Source organism: Pelobates fuscus, chromosome 2 (assembly GCF_036172605.1).
Source record: "Pelobates fuscus isolate aPelFus1 chromosome 2, aPelFus1.pri, whole genome shotgun sequence".
Taxonomy (NCBI): domain Eukaryota; kingdom Metazoa; phylum Chordata; class Amphibia; order Anura; family Pelobatidae; genus Pelobates; species Pelobates fuscus.
The window spans coordinates 203,538,313-203,556,301 of record NC_086318.1 but is presented as its reverse complement, the minus strand read 5'-3'; the positions used below and the strand labels follow the sequence as shown (position 1 = coordinate 203,556,301).

General features: G+C 44.1%; 1 protein-coding gene across 1 annotated transcript in view; it reads right to left on the bottom strand.

The window, feature by feature from the left end:
• BIRC6 (baculoviral IAP repeat containing 6) overlaps positions 1-14,319 on the bottom strand; it is a 305,550-nt gene extending 291,231 nt beyond the window's left edge. The window contains exon 1 of the mRNA XM_063443109.1: positions 13,889-14,319. Coding sequence (XP_063299179.1) covers positions 13,889-14,288 — 400 coding nt within the window. The 5' untranslated portion in view covers positions 14,289-14,319. The remainder of the gene's footprint in view (positions 1-13,888) is intronic.
• Positions 14,320-17,989: the final 3,670 nt, after the last annotated feature.

The window sequence follows — 17,989 nt, the reverse complement described above, 5'->3', positions numbered from 1 at the left end:
CCCCGTCCCATGGTGTTCTTTTCTCCCCCCCCCACCCCGTCCCATGGTGTTCTTTTCTCCCCCCCCCCACCCCGTCCCATGGTGTTCTTTTCTCCCCCCCACCCCGTCCCATGGTGTTCTTTTCTCCCCCCCACCCCGTCCCATGGTGTTCTTTTCTCCCCCCCCACCCCGTCCCATGGTGTTCTTTTCTCCCCCCCACCCCGTCCCATGGTGTTCTTTTCTCCCCCCCCACCCCGTCCCATGGTGTTCTTTTCTCCCCCCCCACCCCGTCCCATGGTGTTCTTTTCTCCCCCCCCCACCCCGTCCCATGGTGTTCTTTTCTCCCCCCCCACCCCGTCCCATGGTGTTCTTTTCTCCCCCCCCCACCCCGTCCCATGGTGTTCTTTTCTCCCCCCCCACCCCGTCCCATGGTGTTCTTTTCTCCCCCCCCACCCCGTCCCATGGTGTTCTTTTCTCCCCCCCACCCCGTCCCATGGTGTTCTTTTCTCCCCCCCCACCCCGTCCCATGGTGTTCTTTTCTCCCCCCCCACCCCGTCCCATGGTGTTCTTTTCTCCCCCCCCACCCCGTCCCATGGTGTTCTTTTCTCCCCCCCCACCCCGTCCCATGGTGTTCTTTTCTCCCCCCCCACCCCGTCCCATGGTGTTCTTTTCTCCCCCCCCACCCCGTCCCATGGTGTTCTTTTCTCCCCCCCCACCCCGTCCCATGGTGTTCTTTTCTCCCCCCCCACCCCGTCCCATGGTGTTCTTTTCTCCCCCCCCACCCCGTCCCATGGTGTTCTTTTCTCCCCCCCCCACCCCGTCCCATGGTGTTCTTTTCATGCAAGCATGTCTGTTAAACGATGCACTACAAAATAAATATATATAACGAGGGCTTGCACTCCTGGTGTAATCCTGTGGTGCCTGGAGCGGGTCTGGCAAGGATCATGTAGACATAGCAGAAATGACCGCACTCCAAGGACTTTAGAGATTTTCAAATAAAATTTTACTTTTATTCATTCCATTTAAAAAGTCAACATTTCAGCTCCCACATGGAGCTTTCATCAGGACAAAACATAACTTACAAGTGCAGACACAAAGAAATACATACCCCCAATCCCTCAAAATAATTTACCTTAATTGTGCTCACCTAGCCATGAGACAGCTTGCCCTGCGTTAGAGAGTAATGCATCTCTGAATGTGTTGGCCATGTGTGCAAGGCCCAGAAAAGGGGGCGGGGCTACTGGTTACTTAGTAACAATCCAACTGGACCGATTGCTTTCCACCTTGTGGCCTAGTAGCAACAATCATGATTGAGCTCAGGGTAAAGTAGGAGTGGATACAGAGTCTAGAATGTTTCAAAAGTTAATCTGTCAGTGTTCATATATTTTAAACAGAATAACAGGCTGGAAGGGCCATCAGGAATCCAAAATCTGTTATACTGTTAATTCCCTCTGAGTGCTGGAGCAGTTCATCCCATGCAGCACTGAAATGGTGTATCCGTTCCTTTGTAACTGAGGAAAGAGCTGGGCTAGAAGTCTACTCTTAAACTCTCTATGCTTATAGCTAATAGGGTGGGCATCTCTCATGGTTCGGATCTAAAAAACATTTAATATAGACATACATGATTTTTAAAAAATAAATAACCGCTCAAAGCAGGAGATGTTACCATGTTAATACATTGATTATGCATAGGGCACTAAAGCTTAATAAATAATATGGACAAAGAAAGTGACCAGTGTTGAATTGCATAGTGTCCCCTGTATCGTTATATATGATTATATACCAGGTGTGACCTGAGTAGAGTTATCTCTTGGGTACATAGCACACAACATTGGAGTGTGGTGATCTAGTAGGGTATTTAACCCCTAGATGATTAGTATGTGTCCCCAAGCTATGTGCAATAGCCTATTTACCATGCATGGAACAAGCAATGGAATGATATGCAATGTATGCAGGGGAACATAAATCAAATTATAGCAACAAGACATTCTATACACTTTGCTGTATAAACAAATACCTACATATAAACAAATATGCTTAGAATTATTGGGTTAAATTAAACAGTGCATTTAATTCCTATAGGGAAACAAAAAAAAGTACTACAGAAAAATAGATAATGTGTACTTCTCGTTCAAGCCTTTGGGATATACTGTGTCCAAAGTTTTATCCAGAACGTTTCACGTTGTAAGAGAAGTTTATTTAGATCACCCCCACGTCGGAAGGGGGGTATGTGGTCTATAGCCATAAACTTCAGAGTGGGTAGCGTGTTGCCATAGGCAATAAAAGTTTGAATAAATGGATTGAATAAAAGTTTAATTTTATTTGAAAATCTCTATAAAGTCCTTGGAGTGCGGTCATTTCTGATAGCTATATATCCTTTTTTTCTGGCAAATTTGACCTGTTTTCGTCCGAAACGGGATAGGCCCACTTTCAGTCAAAAATTTTGGTGCATTCCTACCTACAACCTATTGTCCGTTCTTATGAGATTAACCCACTTAACCAGGGGGGGGAAATTCCATATTTTATATAGGGAATATTAATGTCATATGACACAATGACATACTATACATAAATGTCCTTTTTAAAATCGTACATAACTTTCACAGGCGTATATTTTTCCTACGCTTGACAATTGTGACAAAAGAGTGGAGATTAAGGCAACCTCCACTTCCTTTGTAAAGCTGAGACACAGTGTTCATTTTGGTGGCAAATTTAAATGTATTTTTATTCATATTTTAGTCATTTAAATTGTTTTAGTCAACTAAATCTTCAGTAGATTTTAGTCAACACTTCTAAAATCTAATAGGTTGAGGGACAGCCTCTGTCTCTTTTGCCCCTTCCCCAGCACCCCTGTGTTTCTTTGTTTGTGTGTCCCAACCCCTCTGGGTTTAACACAATGCCCAAGTCTATCTCTTTTGCCCCTTCCAAAGTCCCTCTGAAGCTCTGCCGCCATTATTTTTTGCCTAGGTGAGGTGTTTTTAAATAAAACGATTACAATCTCTAAGATTTGAAATCATTGTTTAGTGAATGAACGAGTGCGCTGGATTCTGTATTATATATATATATCTATATATATATATAAAATCATAAAATAAATATGTAATTGCGTTAAAAATTAAAAAAATATATATGTGTGTGTAATTTCGTTCCAACTGTATTTTGATAGTGTGTGTATGTATATATCAAAATACACGTAGAATGAAATAATATATACATACATACATATATATATATATATATATATATATATATACACATATATATATATATATACATATATATATATATACATATATATATATATATATACACACACACACACACACGTATATATAAATAATATATTTTTTTTTTTTTAAACAGGGATAATTAATCACAATTGGCAGGACCTGCCTGACAAACCAGGCAGAAAGTCCAGGGAATTTAATTTGCTAGCATTACATTTTTTTAAATTTAAACTCCCCCCTCTTTACACACAACACACACACACTATTTTAGTTACCCAATAAGAAAAATCTATTAGTTTGGCATGATCACCCTGAAGTAAACCCATGTTGTCTCTGATCTTGAAATCCATGTGGTTTTAGATGTTCAACAATCCTATCCTTTAACATGGTTTCCATTACTTTTCCCACTACTGAAGTAAGGCTTACTGGCCTATAGTTGCTCCTCCCTACTACCTTTCTTGTGAATGTGCTAACTTCCAATCTTCTGGGACTACTCCTGTTAACAATGATTGGTTAAATAAATCTGTTAAAGGACCACTATAATGCCAGGAAAACATACTTGTTTTCCTGGCACTATAGTGCCCTGAGGGTGCCCCCACCCGCCGGGCTCTATGGGGTGGAAGGGGTTAAACTTACTTCTTTCTCCAGCGCCGGGCAGGGAACTCTCCTCCTCCTCACCGACGTCATCGCTGTATGAGCTTGCGCAGCAGGAGCCGCGCGCGCATTCAGCCAGTCCATAGGAAAGCATTATCAATGCATTCCTAGGGACTCTGGCGTCTTCTCACTGTGAAAATCACAGTGAGAAGCGCGGAACCGCCTCTAGCGGCTGTCAATGAGACAGCCACTAGAGGCTGGATTAACCCTATTATAAACATAGCAGTTTCATTATAGAAGAAAGGGTTAATCCTAGCTGGACCTGGCACCCAGACCACTTCATTAAGCTGAAGTGGTCTGGGTGCCTATAGTGGTCCTTTAATGGTTTTGCTAGTACACCACTAATCTCTTAATAACTTTGGGTGTATTCCATCAGGTCCCATTGACTTATTTGTCTTTACTTTTGACAGTTGAAATAGAACCTCTTCCTCTGTAAACTCACGTGTAATAAATTACTCATTTATCCTTTTTCTTAACTGAGGTCCCTTTCCTTCATTTTCATCTGTAATACAAATATTCATTGAGGCAGTCAGCTAGACCTTTATCCTCTTCTACATACCTTCCTTCTTTTGTTTTTAATCTAACTAATCCTTGTTTTACTTTCCTTTTCTCATTTATGTATCTAAAAAATCTTTGTCCCCTTTTTTTTACTGACTGTGCTATTTTCTCTTCTGTGTGAGATTTGGAAGCTCTTATAACTTGCTTGGTCTCTTTCTGTCTAATCTTATAGATCTGTCTGTCTTCCTCACTCTTTTTTTTTTTTATAATGACTTAATGCTAACTTTTTTGTTGTTTGATATTTTGCCCACATCTGCGGAATACCACAGTGGTTTCTTGCATTTTTTGCTTTTACTGACAAGTCTTATGCAACTTTTAAATAATCCCATTTCTATTGGACTACATTTAAATTGCTCAAGTCTGATAATGACTCCTTTACACATATTCTAATTTTAGAAAAGTCTTTTTTTTTTAAAGTCAAACTTTTGTTTTTGTGTGGTGTGACTCAGTCACTGTTCTTATATTAAACCAGACTGACTGATGACCACTGGATCCTAAACTTTCACCTACAGTAATACCTGATAACAAATCTCCATTTGTTCACACAAAATCGAGTATGGCCTCTTTACGAGTTAGCCCCTCAACTACTTGTTTTAGAGACAATCCCAGTAGGGAGTTTAGAATATGTGTGCTCCTGGCACAAGCAGTTATTTTGGTTTTCCAACTCACATCAGGAAGATTAAAGTCACCCATGATGATAACTTCAACCTTCATTGTCCTTTTAGCTATTTCGTTAACTAGTAGTTATCCAACTCTTCTATTTGTCCTGGGGGCCTATAAATCACACCTACACGAGTTACTGTGTGATTACCAAATTCTAACGTAACCCAAACGGACTCTGTTCGCCTCACTAACTTTTATTAGGCTAGATTTTATGCTATCCTTCATATACAGGGCCACCCTTTCCCCTTTCTTGCTTTCCCTGTCTTTTCTATATAAAGAGTACCCTGGTATTGCTATGTCCCAGTCATTTTTCTCATTATACCATGTCTCGGTAACAGCGACTAAATCTACATCATCAGTTGCCCTTATTGCTTCAAGTTCATGGATCTTATTCCCTAAACTGCGAGCATTTGTACACATGACTAAGCTTATTTTTTAAACACATTTGCAACAGGCACCTTCTGTCCTTGTTTTGGGGGACAATTAGATTGATGTTTTGTGTCCCCCCCCCCCAGTTTAAATACATCCTAGCAAAACCTCTGAACTGCTCACTGAGAACATTTGTTCCCTTTTGAGAAAGATGCAAACCATCTTTTTCTGTACAGTTTATTTCCAATCCAAACAGAGCTACCATGAGAAATTAAGCCAAATCATTGCTCCCGACACCATTCACCAAACTACAAGTTAAAGTCCCTAATATGCATCCGCCTGTCAATCTGAGTGTTCTGCACAGGCAGAACTTCAGAGAATGACAGTGTGGAATCATTGGCAAGAACACAAAACCCCATTACAAGCCAAGTCATTTGTCCCCTAGATGGACAAGTACCGTATATACTCGAGTATAAGCCGAGTTTTTCAGCACATTTTTTGCATTGCCATAATACAGACAGGGTGCTGTGAGGGCTGCAGAGCCTTTACTTACCTCTCCTGCAGCTCCTGTCAGCTCCCTTCTCCTCCGCGACGGTCCTTTCAGCACCTCGGTCAGCTCCCAGTGTAAATCTCGCGAGAGCCGCGGGGTCATAGTGCGGCTCTCGCGAGACTTACAGTGTGAGCTGACAAAGGACCTGCGCGGAGGAGAAGGGAGCTGACAGGAGCTGCAGGAGAGGTAAGTGCTCCCTGCCAGCCCCCCTCTTCCCCCCACTGAACTACCAATGCCACTGGACCACCAGGGATGGAGAGCCCCCCTCCCTGGCCAGCTAGGAAGCAGGGAGGGGGGACGAAAATAAAATAAAATAAAATAAAAAATAAGAATTATAATAATAATTCAATATAAGAAAAAATAAAAATTTTTATTAAACTAATTAAAAATAATAATAATAAAATTGCCCTCCCCCCACCAAGGCTCTGCAACACACACACACACGCTGCACTCATACACACACTGTAAATAAATATTCAATTAATATAATTTTTTATAGGATCTAATTTTATTTAGAAATTTACCAGTAGCTGATGCATTTCCCACCCTAGTCTTATACTCGAGTCAATAAGTTTTCCCAGTTTTTTTGGGTAAAATTAGGGACCTCGGCTTATATTCGGGTCGGCTTATGCTCGAGTATATAAGGTACATCCAATTCCCCTTCCTGCTTTGCTCGCTTAACAATATTACAAGTATGGCTCCTGCCTCTGTGAGCAGTAGCTCCGGGAAGACATCTCACAAGACCACCATTGTCCATCTCCACACATGTTATGATAGAATCCCCCAACAAAAACTTTCTATTAGGCCTAACCATAGTCTCCAAGCCTGTCTCCACAACACCACTACCCTCGGTGCCTGAGCCTGTCTCACCAACATCACTACCCTCAGTGCCTGTCTCCATAACACCACTACACCTGGTGCCTGAGAAGGTCTCCATAACACCACTACACTTAGAAAGTGCTGAAAATGAATTATGTAGAGCAACAAACTGAAATATGCCTTTTATCCACAACTCCAAGTCTACCAGATCCTGCAGTAATCCATCTGCCATTCCTAGTATGTGTCTGCACCAGTGGCTTTGCAGCAGTTCCAACCTTAGTTTGTTTACCAGGTAATTTACAAATCTCTGACTTCCAGAATACAATCTATTGCCGCAATAAAGAGAACTGTCTACAGATTAGACCGCATCCAAATCTCCAAAAGGTGGAATGTGAAACAAATGCATAACTATTACACTGAACTACGTCTGATTTAAATTATTCACCTCATTAAAATGGCAAACAATTCTTTTTTTCTCTTTTGGTTCTCCTGAATACCTCAGATTACCTCCAGTATATCTCCAGAATATTTCCAAGCACACACTTAGAAGCAGCACTTAGAAGTAGCAACCAAGCTATATTAGCCAAGCTAATGACCAAAACCCTTATATTACTCAGAAAAGCACCACTCACTAGGAATGTTTAACACCTGGGTAGGCCTCTGCTTATTTGCAAACAATAGCTAATTAAACAGCAATCAATAGCAAGTAGCTAACTAATCAAATGCCTTATAATTACCAACAGGAAATCAAACCTTGTGCAATCAGTAACCTTTTCCTATAGATGAATCTTACTTGTAACAGTAAAAAAATAAAACTCTTAGCAAAATCTTAGACAGTTGAAGTTTCTGTAAAACTCTCCCGAATATCTCCAATCACACACTTAGAAGCAGCAATTAGATGTAGCAATCAAGCTATATTAACTAATTAACTATACACACACTACACAAACACTCTGCGTTCATTATATACACACTACACAAACACTCACTGCATTCACTATACACACACACACACACACACTCTGCATGCATTATATACACACACTACACAAACACACTGCATTCACTAATCAAATACTCTCACTGCATCCACTACACACATTCTTGAAAACAAATAATTCAGACTGGCATGTATATTTTGTGCCTTTACCTTAAAGGGACACTATAGTCACCAGAACAACTACAGCTTATTGAATTTGTTCTGTGAGTAGAAGCATTATTCAGACATTTTGCTGTAAACACTGTCTTTTCAGAGAAAATGCAGTGTTTACATTAAAGCCTAGTGATAACTCCACTGGCCACTCCATTTACATTACAGCTTAGTGATAACTCCTTTTTTGACCAGTCTCCTTAGATGGCTGTTAGAGATCCTTCCTGGGTCATGGCTGCCTAAAATGCATCCAATCATTCAGTGTCTCCTCCCTCTGCATGCAGACACTGAACTTTCCTCATAGAGATGCAATTGATTCAACTAATCTCTATGAGGAGATGCTGATTGGCCAAGGCTGTGTTTGAATCATGGTGGCTCTGCCCCAGATCTGACTCCTTGTCAGTCTCAGCCAATCCTATGAAGAAGCACTGTGATTGGATCAGGCTACCACTTCTGATGATGTCAGCAGATTGCTTGTTTTTCTGAGTCAAACAGCATGCAGAGTTACAGCTTCAGGCTTGAATACAGTAAGATTTTGCTATATTTATAGAGGCATGAGGGGCTCGATGGTGGTTTTAACACTATAGGGTCAAGAATACATGTTGTGTTCCTGACTCTATAGTGATCCTTTAAAGGATCACTATAGTGTAAGGAAAACAAACTAGTTTTCCTGACACTATATAACCCTTAGGTCCCCCCCCCCCCCCCCTCCTCTGTGCTTAAGGGGTTAAAACCCCTTCAGCCACTTACCTTAATCCAGCGCCGGGCTCCCTCGGCACTGATGACCTCTCCTTCCCGCCGACGTCTGCTCCCGAGTGGAGCGGAATGCGCAGCAAGAGTCGCACGCGCAAACAGTCCAAAGGAAAGCATTTCTCAATGCTTTCCTATGGACATTCTGCACGCTGAATGCGAAGCCACTAGAGGCTGGATTAACCCTGCAATGTAAACATAGCAGTTAATCTGAAACTGCTATGTTTACGTCTGAAGGGTTAAAACCTGGGGAACCTGGCACCCAGACCACTTCATTGAGCTGAAGTAGTCTGGGTGACTATAGTGTCCCTTTAATACAATTAAAAAAAAAGATTTGCAAAAAAAATAAACAAACATTTTCAGTTAACAGTAGACTTGTGTAGAAATTGTTTATTTTTTTCAAAAGGGTAAATGTACAGAATATCGATAAGTTATCAGCCATCGGCCTGAAACTTCACAGATTATCGGTATCAGCTCTAAAAAGAAATAAAAAAAACAAGATTGGTCGATCCCAATTACATTGCCTTTCAGACCGTATGGTAGCCCAGGAATGGGAATTACTCCCTTGATGGCATACCATTTGCAATAGTAGACAAACCAAGGCATGGCAAATGGGATATGTCCAGTCTTTATTAGTAGCCACTTTGTCACAAGCACTGGCCAAAGTTAGTGTTAATATTTGTTTGCGTGTGAAAAATGCAAAAAAACTCATTTGATTGCCAATTTTGGCCAGTGTTTGTGACTAAGTGGCTACTAATAAAGAGTGGGCATACCCCAATTGCAATACCTTGGGTTGTCTACTATTGCAAATGGTATGCCATCATGGGGGTAATTCTCATTCCTGGGCTACCATACGGTCTCAAAGGCAACGTAACCAATCTGGCAAATTTCAATGTGAAAAAAACGAAAAATGTAACATGCTATATTTAACCCTGTAACTTCCCAACACACCATAAATCCTGTACATTGGGGGTACTGTTTTACATGTGAGACATCGGTGAAAACAAATGTGTATTTTATTGCAGTAAAAGCAAACAGTATGACATTTACAGTTAAAATGTCATGGAGAACTAACAAAATGAAATGTCTTATTTTCGCCCAATTTTTTTTATATTTCATTTAAATTAAATAATGTTTCATAGCTGAATATTTGATGTTAAATGAAAGCCCTCTTTCCCCTGAATAAAATTATATATAATAAGTGTGGGTGCACTTAATATGAAAGAGGTGAATTACGGTTGAACAAACATATAGTCAAATTCCAGGTTTTGTTTACGTTTTGTTTTGATCACAATGTTTACATTTGGCTCAGTCCTTCAGGGGTTAAGTTGAGTTATTCTCATTGAATTCATCTCACTATAAGAGTTATGGTTGTTTGCTAGAGGTGCATATATCACTTACTACGACACAAATCTGCAAAGTGCTGTTTTGCCTTACCTTGTGTGATTTTATTGATTTGTATACTCTGGATGTAAACAACCATTATTCATATTCAAGTTCTGTTGTGATTTTTTTTTTTTTTTTTTTTACAACATTTAGCACCATCTTCAATAACATGCATTTTTTATGTTTATAACTGATTTCAGACACTATTGTTTCAATAAAAATCAAAAATAAAAATGTAAGAAAAAATAAATGATCATGAGCATTTTCAGAAATTTTTAACTATACAAGGCAAGTTATTTTTAAAAAGAAATAAAAAATATAGAAAATAGTGCAGACAAGTACAGGGCGAAATGGATTTAAATCAAGTCGATTTAAATAATGATTTAACTCACTAGCCAGTTAGACTCAATTGAAATTGTGATATTTTTTTTAAACAAAGATTCAATCTTGCTGGTGGCAACCAGATGAAGATTTCCAAATTAGAATAATATATTTTCAGATAAGTTGGAAAGGGAATCTATAGGGTTAAAAATGCAAAGTTGTGTTCCTTACACTGTAGTGCCCTCTGGTCCCCTCCTCCCATCGCCGGTCACACCCCAACACTGAAAAGGCTTAACCCTTTAAGGACCAAACTTCTGGAATAAAAGGGAATCATGACATGTCATACAGGTCATGTGTCCTTAAGGGGTTAAAACCCTTTATTTACTCACCCGATTCCAGTGGCGATGTCCCTCAATGGTGGGTCAGCGATCCACCTCCTCCTCCGACATCCAATGGGGGGACCTAATGTGCATGCGCAGAGAGTCTCGCAAGTGCATTAGGCCCTCTCCATAGGAAAGCATTGCCTCAATGCTTTCTTATGGGGATTTCACTGAGGAGCACAAGAACGTCCAGAGTCATTTAGGAGAGTCCAGTTAACTCCCGGAAGCGCCTTTAGTGGCTGTTTTGCAGGTAGCCACTAGAGACTGTCTTATTACTGCAATTTAAACATTGCAGTTTCTCAAAATCTGCAATGTTTTACATTGCAGAACAGAGTGGGACAAAGTGGGCCAGAGACACTGCATCCAGATCACTTTAATGAGATGAAATGGTCTGGGTGCCTATAATGTTAAAATCCCTTCAGCCCCTTACCTGTCACCAGCGCCGGGCTCCCTCGGTGCTGGTGACCTCTCCTCCTCCTGCTGACGTCAGCGCTGAATGCGCATGCGCGGCAAGAGCCGCACGCATTCAAACCGCCCATAGGAAAGCATTACTCAATGCTTTCCTATGGACGGCAGCGTCTTCTCACTGTGATTTTCACAGTGAGAATCGTGGAAGCGGCTTCTAGTGGCTGTCAGAGTTAAAGTGAGTTAGGAAGAAAACCCTTCAGGACAGGTGTAATATGACTTTTATAGAACGAAAAAGATGGTTCAGTGACACAGTTTAATCTATAACACCATACTGACCATTTTGACACTTTGATGCTATTGTTTTTATCACAGCCCTAAATAGCCAAATGGACAGCCAATCCAACCATCAGCAGTCAATCACAAAACAGGATCACCGTATGGCATGAGGGACCTATTTAGTCTGTCTGGTAATGGCAAGTACTCCACCTCCTATAGACTGAGCTGTTGAACCTATTGTTCCGGTAAGTTTTTTTTGTAATTGTCTTATTTATTGTTAAATCTATCCCTTTTATAATATTGTAAAGTGCTATGGAATTTGTTGGCGCTATATAAATGCCAATAATAATAATAATTATAATAATAAGTAAGCACTGCAATTGCAGCACGTGATATAATTAATAGAGGTCCCCCAACATACTGCGCATAATAGACATCGGTATCGCAGGAATTGCTTTGTGACAGCACATAGAATGGCAGCAATAAAGAAGTGCCTAAGTGGTGGCAGCCATTACATTGGGTTTAGAATGTAATCTCAATAAATAACATTATAACATTATAGAAGCACGCTAAGCACCTTGACCACTACAGCTAATTGTAGTGCAAATCGTTGGCGGACACCATTTTCCAAGTTCTTGTCAAACCATTTTGGAGCAGATTGAGGGGAAACCGGAATCTCCTGACCCTACAGCATATATCTGCTGCAGCTCTTAAAATGCAGAAGTAATCTTCTGCATTAGCAGTTACAAATTTGAAAGGTAGAGACAGGGTGAAGGTGCTTGGGGCAAGGATGCCCTGCACTTTCAACCTATTAAAAAGGTCAAATGGTGGACGGGTTAATACAGAGCTGCAATCATAGTATTAAAGTGTCAAAAAAAAAAAAAAAACACTGATTTTGATTAAATTAACCCTTGCTGCGCTGGTAACCCCATTGAAAAAGAAAATGCGGAGGTGTGCCGTCATAGGACAACAGTCGCCAGCATGCTGATGTAAGATATCCCATATGCAAAAAATATCATATTTGCCAGCCCAGGACTATTCTTCCATAATACTGGAGTTACACCGCCAGCAGCTGAGGAGTTAAACTCTATATGTAAAGTGTTTCATAGTGAACCACTGCACATACAGAATACAGGCACTATGATTACTGAAGTGGTCCTGGTGCTTAGAGCAACCCTTTAAGGATTTAGTAATTACATCCAGATTGATAGAAATGAAGAGAAAATAAAGGTTAGTGACATATATGCTTATATGATTGATACATAAGAAATCCGAAAACAATGATCAACAGTGTGGCAACCTTCCGCCGCTGCTCAAGGAACGGCGGCGGCGTGGCAACCTTCCGCCGCTGCTCAAGGAACGGCGGCGGCGTGGCAACCTTCCGCCGCTGCTCAAGGAACGGCGGCGGCGTGGCAACCTTCCGCCGCTGCTCAAGGAACGGCGGCGGCGTGGCAACCCTCCGCCGCTGCTCAAGGAACGGCGGTGGCGTGGCAACCTTCCGCCGCTGCTCAAGGAACGGCGGCGGCGTGGCAACCTTCCGCCGCTGCTCAAGGAACGGCGGCGGCGTGGCAACCTTCCGCCGCTGCTCAAGGAACGGCGGCGGCGTGGCAACCTTCCGCCGCTGCTCAAGGAACGGCGGCGGCGTGGCAACCTTCCGCCGCTGCTCAAGGAACGGCGGCGTGGCAACCTTCCGCCGCTGCTCAAGGAACGGCGGCGTGGCAACCTTCCGCCGCTGCTCAAGGAACGGCGGCGTGGCAACCTTCCGCCGCTGCTCAAGGAACGGCGGCGTGGCAACCTTCCGCCGCTGCTCAAGGAACGGCGGCGTGGCAACCTTCCGCCGCTGCTCAAGGAACGGCGGCGTGGCAACCTGATGCCGCTGCTCAAGGAACGGCGGCGTGGCAACCTTCCGCCGCTGCTCAAGGAACGGCGGCGTGGCAACCTGATGCCGCTGCTCAAGGAACGGCGGCGTGGCAACCTGCTGCCGCTACTCAAGGAACGGCGGCGTGGCAACCTGCTGCCGCTGCTCATGGAACGGCGGCGTGGCAACCTTCCGCCGCTGCTCAAGGAACAACGGAGTGACAACCTGCTGCCGCCAACGCTCAAGAAACGGCGGTGTGGCAACCTTCTGCTGCCGCTTAAACGACAGCGTGGCAACCTTTCATTGTTCCACACACACACTTTGATCAAAGCCCTTGCCTGACACAAACATTGACAGCACCATGGCCCTTGACTGGCACACAAAGAATGCACCCTAGATTACCAACACTGTAACACAGGTAATGACACGATTAGTACCGGCCATACAATGTGTGTAAAGCAGGGCCCGGTAGATGTACAGTGAGAGGCAGCCATGATGCGGCCAGTCCCCCCAGCTATCCCCCATCCATCCCTCACTCACCGTGCACGGCTGACGCCTGTAGGATCGCCCCTGACGTGCCGTCGATCACTTTGATGCTCCCGCGGCTGGTGACAGCCAGGATGGCGTTGAGCGCTGGGTGGTAGGATAGACTGCTCACTCCCTGCTCGTCGCAGCGCCGGCAGCCGTCCCTCATCACCAGCCACTCCGAGGCGCCCGCCGCGGTCCCCGCCGCCATCTTCGGCAGCTGGGCCCCCTCCGGGCGGGACACCGGGGCTGGGAGGCCGGGGAGAGAGGGCGTTGGAGCGGGCTGTGGGTCAGATGTCCGAACTGAGAGACTGGAGCTATCCGGCAGAGGAACTGGAGGACAAGGGCCGCTGGCCGCTGCGTCAGGTGACAGGAGAGCAGCAGCCGCAGCACCACCGCTACCGCTATACACCATCCGGGGCAGCAGCCAGGAAGCCGCACGGCAGGAGGAGGAAACGCCGGAACTGACGAACACAGTGCGCGTGACGTCACCGGCCAGTACGTATGCGTGAAGGGCAGGAGAAGAAAGAAGGGAGTTGTTGTTTTTTTTTTGTTTTTTTAACCAAATCAACTTTATTTGTATGAGCAGTTGCATCAGCAGCAAACTGAGCAAATGGACAGTGTTAGCTATTGCAAGGTTTACTCAATAAACCGGGAATGGGGGAAAACTGATTCGGGAATTTTATGTTTTAGGCCACTACAACTAAATGCACACGTGCATACAACACTGTGGGGTTTAAAGTGTTACTCCAACCACAATGACTACTTCTGCTTTTAGAAGTGGCTATGGTGGTAGGAGTCTGTATGTGCAGCGTTCCTGCTTGAAACTTACAAAGATATTTATTTAATTTTGTGCTGAGGGTTAGTTACACCCCAGATACATGTGACAAAGGCAGTTTGGAACTCTGTTACCTGGGCTCTTAGGCAGCGGAACATTCCGTCAAAGGTGAGAGGCCTTCAAGTGAAGTTCAGTTACATATCAGTAGTTAATTTTGGCTGTACAAAACCATCTGAAAATACACTTGCATAGTAATAAGAAACAACAACATAATGGACTAACTAATATCGTCTACGCTGTAGGGCTCCATCGTGAACACAAAAAGTAAAATTTTTAGCTAAACCAAGAAAAACAATAGAGAGGTGTTGGTGGGTGAGGAGGGGCAATGATGACTAGTAGTTGCTTCTCCAGCCCACAACACATCCATGTGCTGCTGTCTATGACCATTTACAGTGGCTATCTCAGTAGATCACTGTACTATTTGGAAAATACTAGAGAGCACTTCCTGGTCGTGCTATAGCGTCGCTGGATGTCCTCACGCTGTGTGAGGGCCTCCAGCGTCGCTCAATTCCCCACAGGAATGCATTGAAAAGCATTTTCAATGCTTTCCTATGGAGAGGTCGCGCATTAGGTCTCCCCAGCTGGCGGGCGTGATCAGTCTCCCCCGCCGGCTGACGTAATGAAGGGGAGGAGCGGCGGCGGAAGAAGCAGCAACGTGGGACATGTCGCTGCCTCTGGTAAGTAACTGAAGGGGTTTTCACCCCTTCAGCAACCGGGGATGGGAGGTGGGAGGGAGAGGGGACCTGCAGTGCCAGGAAAACGGATTGTTTTCCTGGCACTGGAGAGTCCTTTTAAGGCGCTTTGGTACTAGGTACCAGCGATATAGTATCTTCCGTGATAGCACTATGTGATTTGCACTTAGTGTGAGTTTTTTAGGAGTTTGGAATATCTCCTGCCATGCATGCTCATTAAGAGTAACGTTGAAGTCTTTTTCCCATGCCCTGACAAAGGCGTATCTGATATTTAATTAGCATTTCAGAATGCTAGAATAGAGTTTTGAAATATTTTTTACTGCTGGAGTAATTTTTTGCATTGTTTTCTCAAAGCTCGTCAGCCGGTGTGATGGGAGACTATACATCTGTTGCATTTCTTGAAAACGTAATGTTTTGCTGTTCTGATAGAATTTTATTACATGACAGGAGGCGAGTAATTTGCATAACTTTCTTTACTTATGCCTCCAGCAGCACAATTCAATCAAACTTTTTAAACCAATCAGAAACAGGTACAACATCCATAGAAATCCCTGACAGCCATCTCACTTCCTCTTTCTTTGCTGCTCCAGCCAGGCACAGGTCAGAGTAAATTGTTCCCTGCTCATTAACTTTATCTGTATGAGTAGAGGGTTCTATACTGTCTTATGTACTGTATTATTTAATGCACTCATTGCTGTAGTTTGCCCCTGCTCCCTTTCTCCACCTGTCTTCCCTCCTTATTATTGTGGGTCTGTCATTTCCCCACTAACTGACTGAGCCTGCTCTCATCTCTATCTATTCCCTCTCCGTGCGCATCACGGAGTTTTCGCAGCGATTGCGCACCTATTTTCAGTGTTTGGGGACCAGCAGGCAGGGTACTGCGGGTGGAGGGAGTGTGGGGCTTGTTTTTCTCACAGCCGGCGGGCCGCGATGCGTGGATGCACCGGCAATATTTGCGTGCGATCAGTAGCCTTTTTGGATCTTGCGTACTGCGATATTCAGGTCGGCCATTTTGGTTACATTTGGCTTCTACTTCACTATTCTTTTGTTATGAACACATGTATTATACATTCTGTACAGTACTTTGGTAATTCTATCCCACATGTATACAGTTCTAAATATATCTACTGAGGCATGTTTAGTAATGTTTGGTGGTTACACTGCAGATTGCCTGGGCTATATATTGGCAATCTGCAGTGTAACCACTGAACATTTACACTCATAGAGGAGTGTCGCTACTAGGGGTGACCCCCAACTCTCCACTGCAATGACCCCCCATTCAAGCTTACATCAGTACTATTACAAGCTTACATCATTGCTATTAATCACTGCTCTACCAGGGGTGACCCCCAAGCAAGACTTGCACTGCCCTCCAGTGACAAGTATATTTCAGGGGTGATTCCCCTTACCGATGGGGTGACCCCCCCCCATTCGCCCTAACAAGAGGCTCAATTCACATGGCCATACACGGTCCACAGGTCAAACCAATAATATTTGATACGGCACCTCCATGCTACGACTGAGGTGATCCGTTCACCTCCTGACTATCTTTAGGAGGGAGAACTCACAGTGTTACCGTCTCCACAACAATACTCTATATCAAGGGTGACCCCCTTTGACAATGCAGGGCTCTCTACACCTCCTTACGGGCTCCGTCCCAATTATATTTGACCGCTCATCCCGGTCTTTTAGAGGGTGACCCCCTCATCAGTCCACTTTGTGTCACTATCCAATCCAAATGGTTCTGATAAACTGACGACACTGGGTGACCCCCAGTTGTACGTGGAGGACCACTCTGTTACAACTCGTGTATTTCTGTACCTGAATCTGTCCTGTCTTCCACAGACAGAAAGACTCAACGGCCATAGAATGAGCAATTCACCTCAATCACCTCCCCCTGACTTCCAGTCAGTGATCAATGCGGCCATTTCAGCTTCAGTTGAGAAAGCTATTGCCAAGATGCTGGTGGACGTTGACGCACCAACAGCGGAAGAGGCTAAGGACCCTGACTACTCTAAAGGGGACACCTCCGTGTCCAAAAGACACTGGAAGGGCACTGCCTCAGGCCCCCAAAAATTGAAGGGCAAATCCCCACTCAAGCGGAGTCACCAGGCAGAACGCCGGGACCCATCACCTCCGCATATCCCATCCTCTAAAGATGAGGAACCCAGCCCTCCCCCCCTAGAGATTATGGATGAATGGAAAGTGGAGGAATCCCCATCAGAGGAAGATGACTGGCAGGATCTACCACAGGACGATCCGGAATACCCTGAAGAAACGACCGGTGACATTCATTTCAGGAAACGGGGATCCCAAAAATCATCCGACATGCCGGAGGATGGTAATTTCCTCGATGCCCAGGGCGCACCCATGTTCGACCCCCACATGATTTGACACCCAAGATCGTTGGAGTGGAGTGGGATCACTTGGCCCAGTTTATACACTTCTGGTTGAGAAAACCAATGGAGAAAGAGGTACGTGCCCGACTCTGGGCCGAATACTACCGGACAAGATAGCGCATACCCCGGAATTCGATACCACGGTGGTAATGTTTATGTCCCGCTCGGGCCGAGACCCACATAAGGG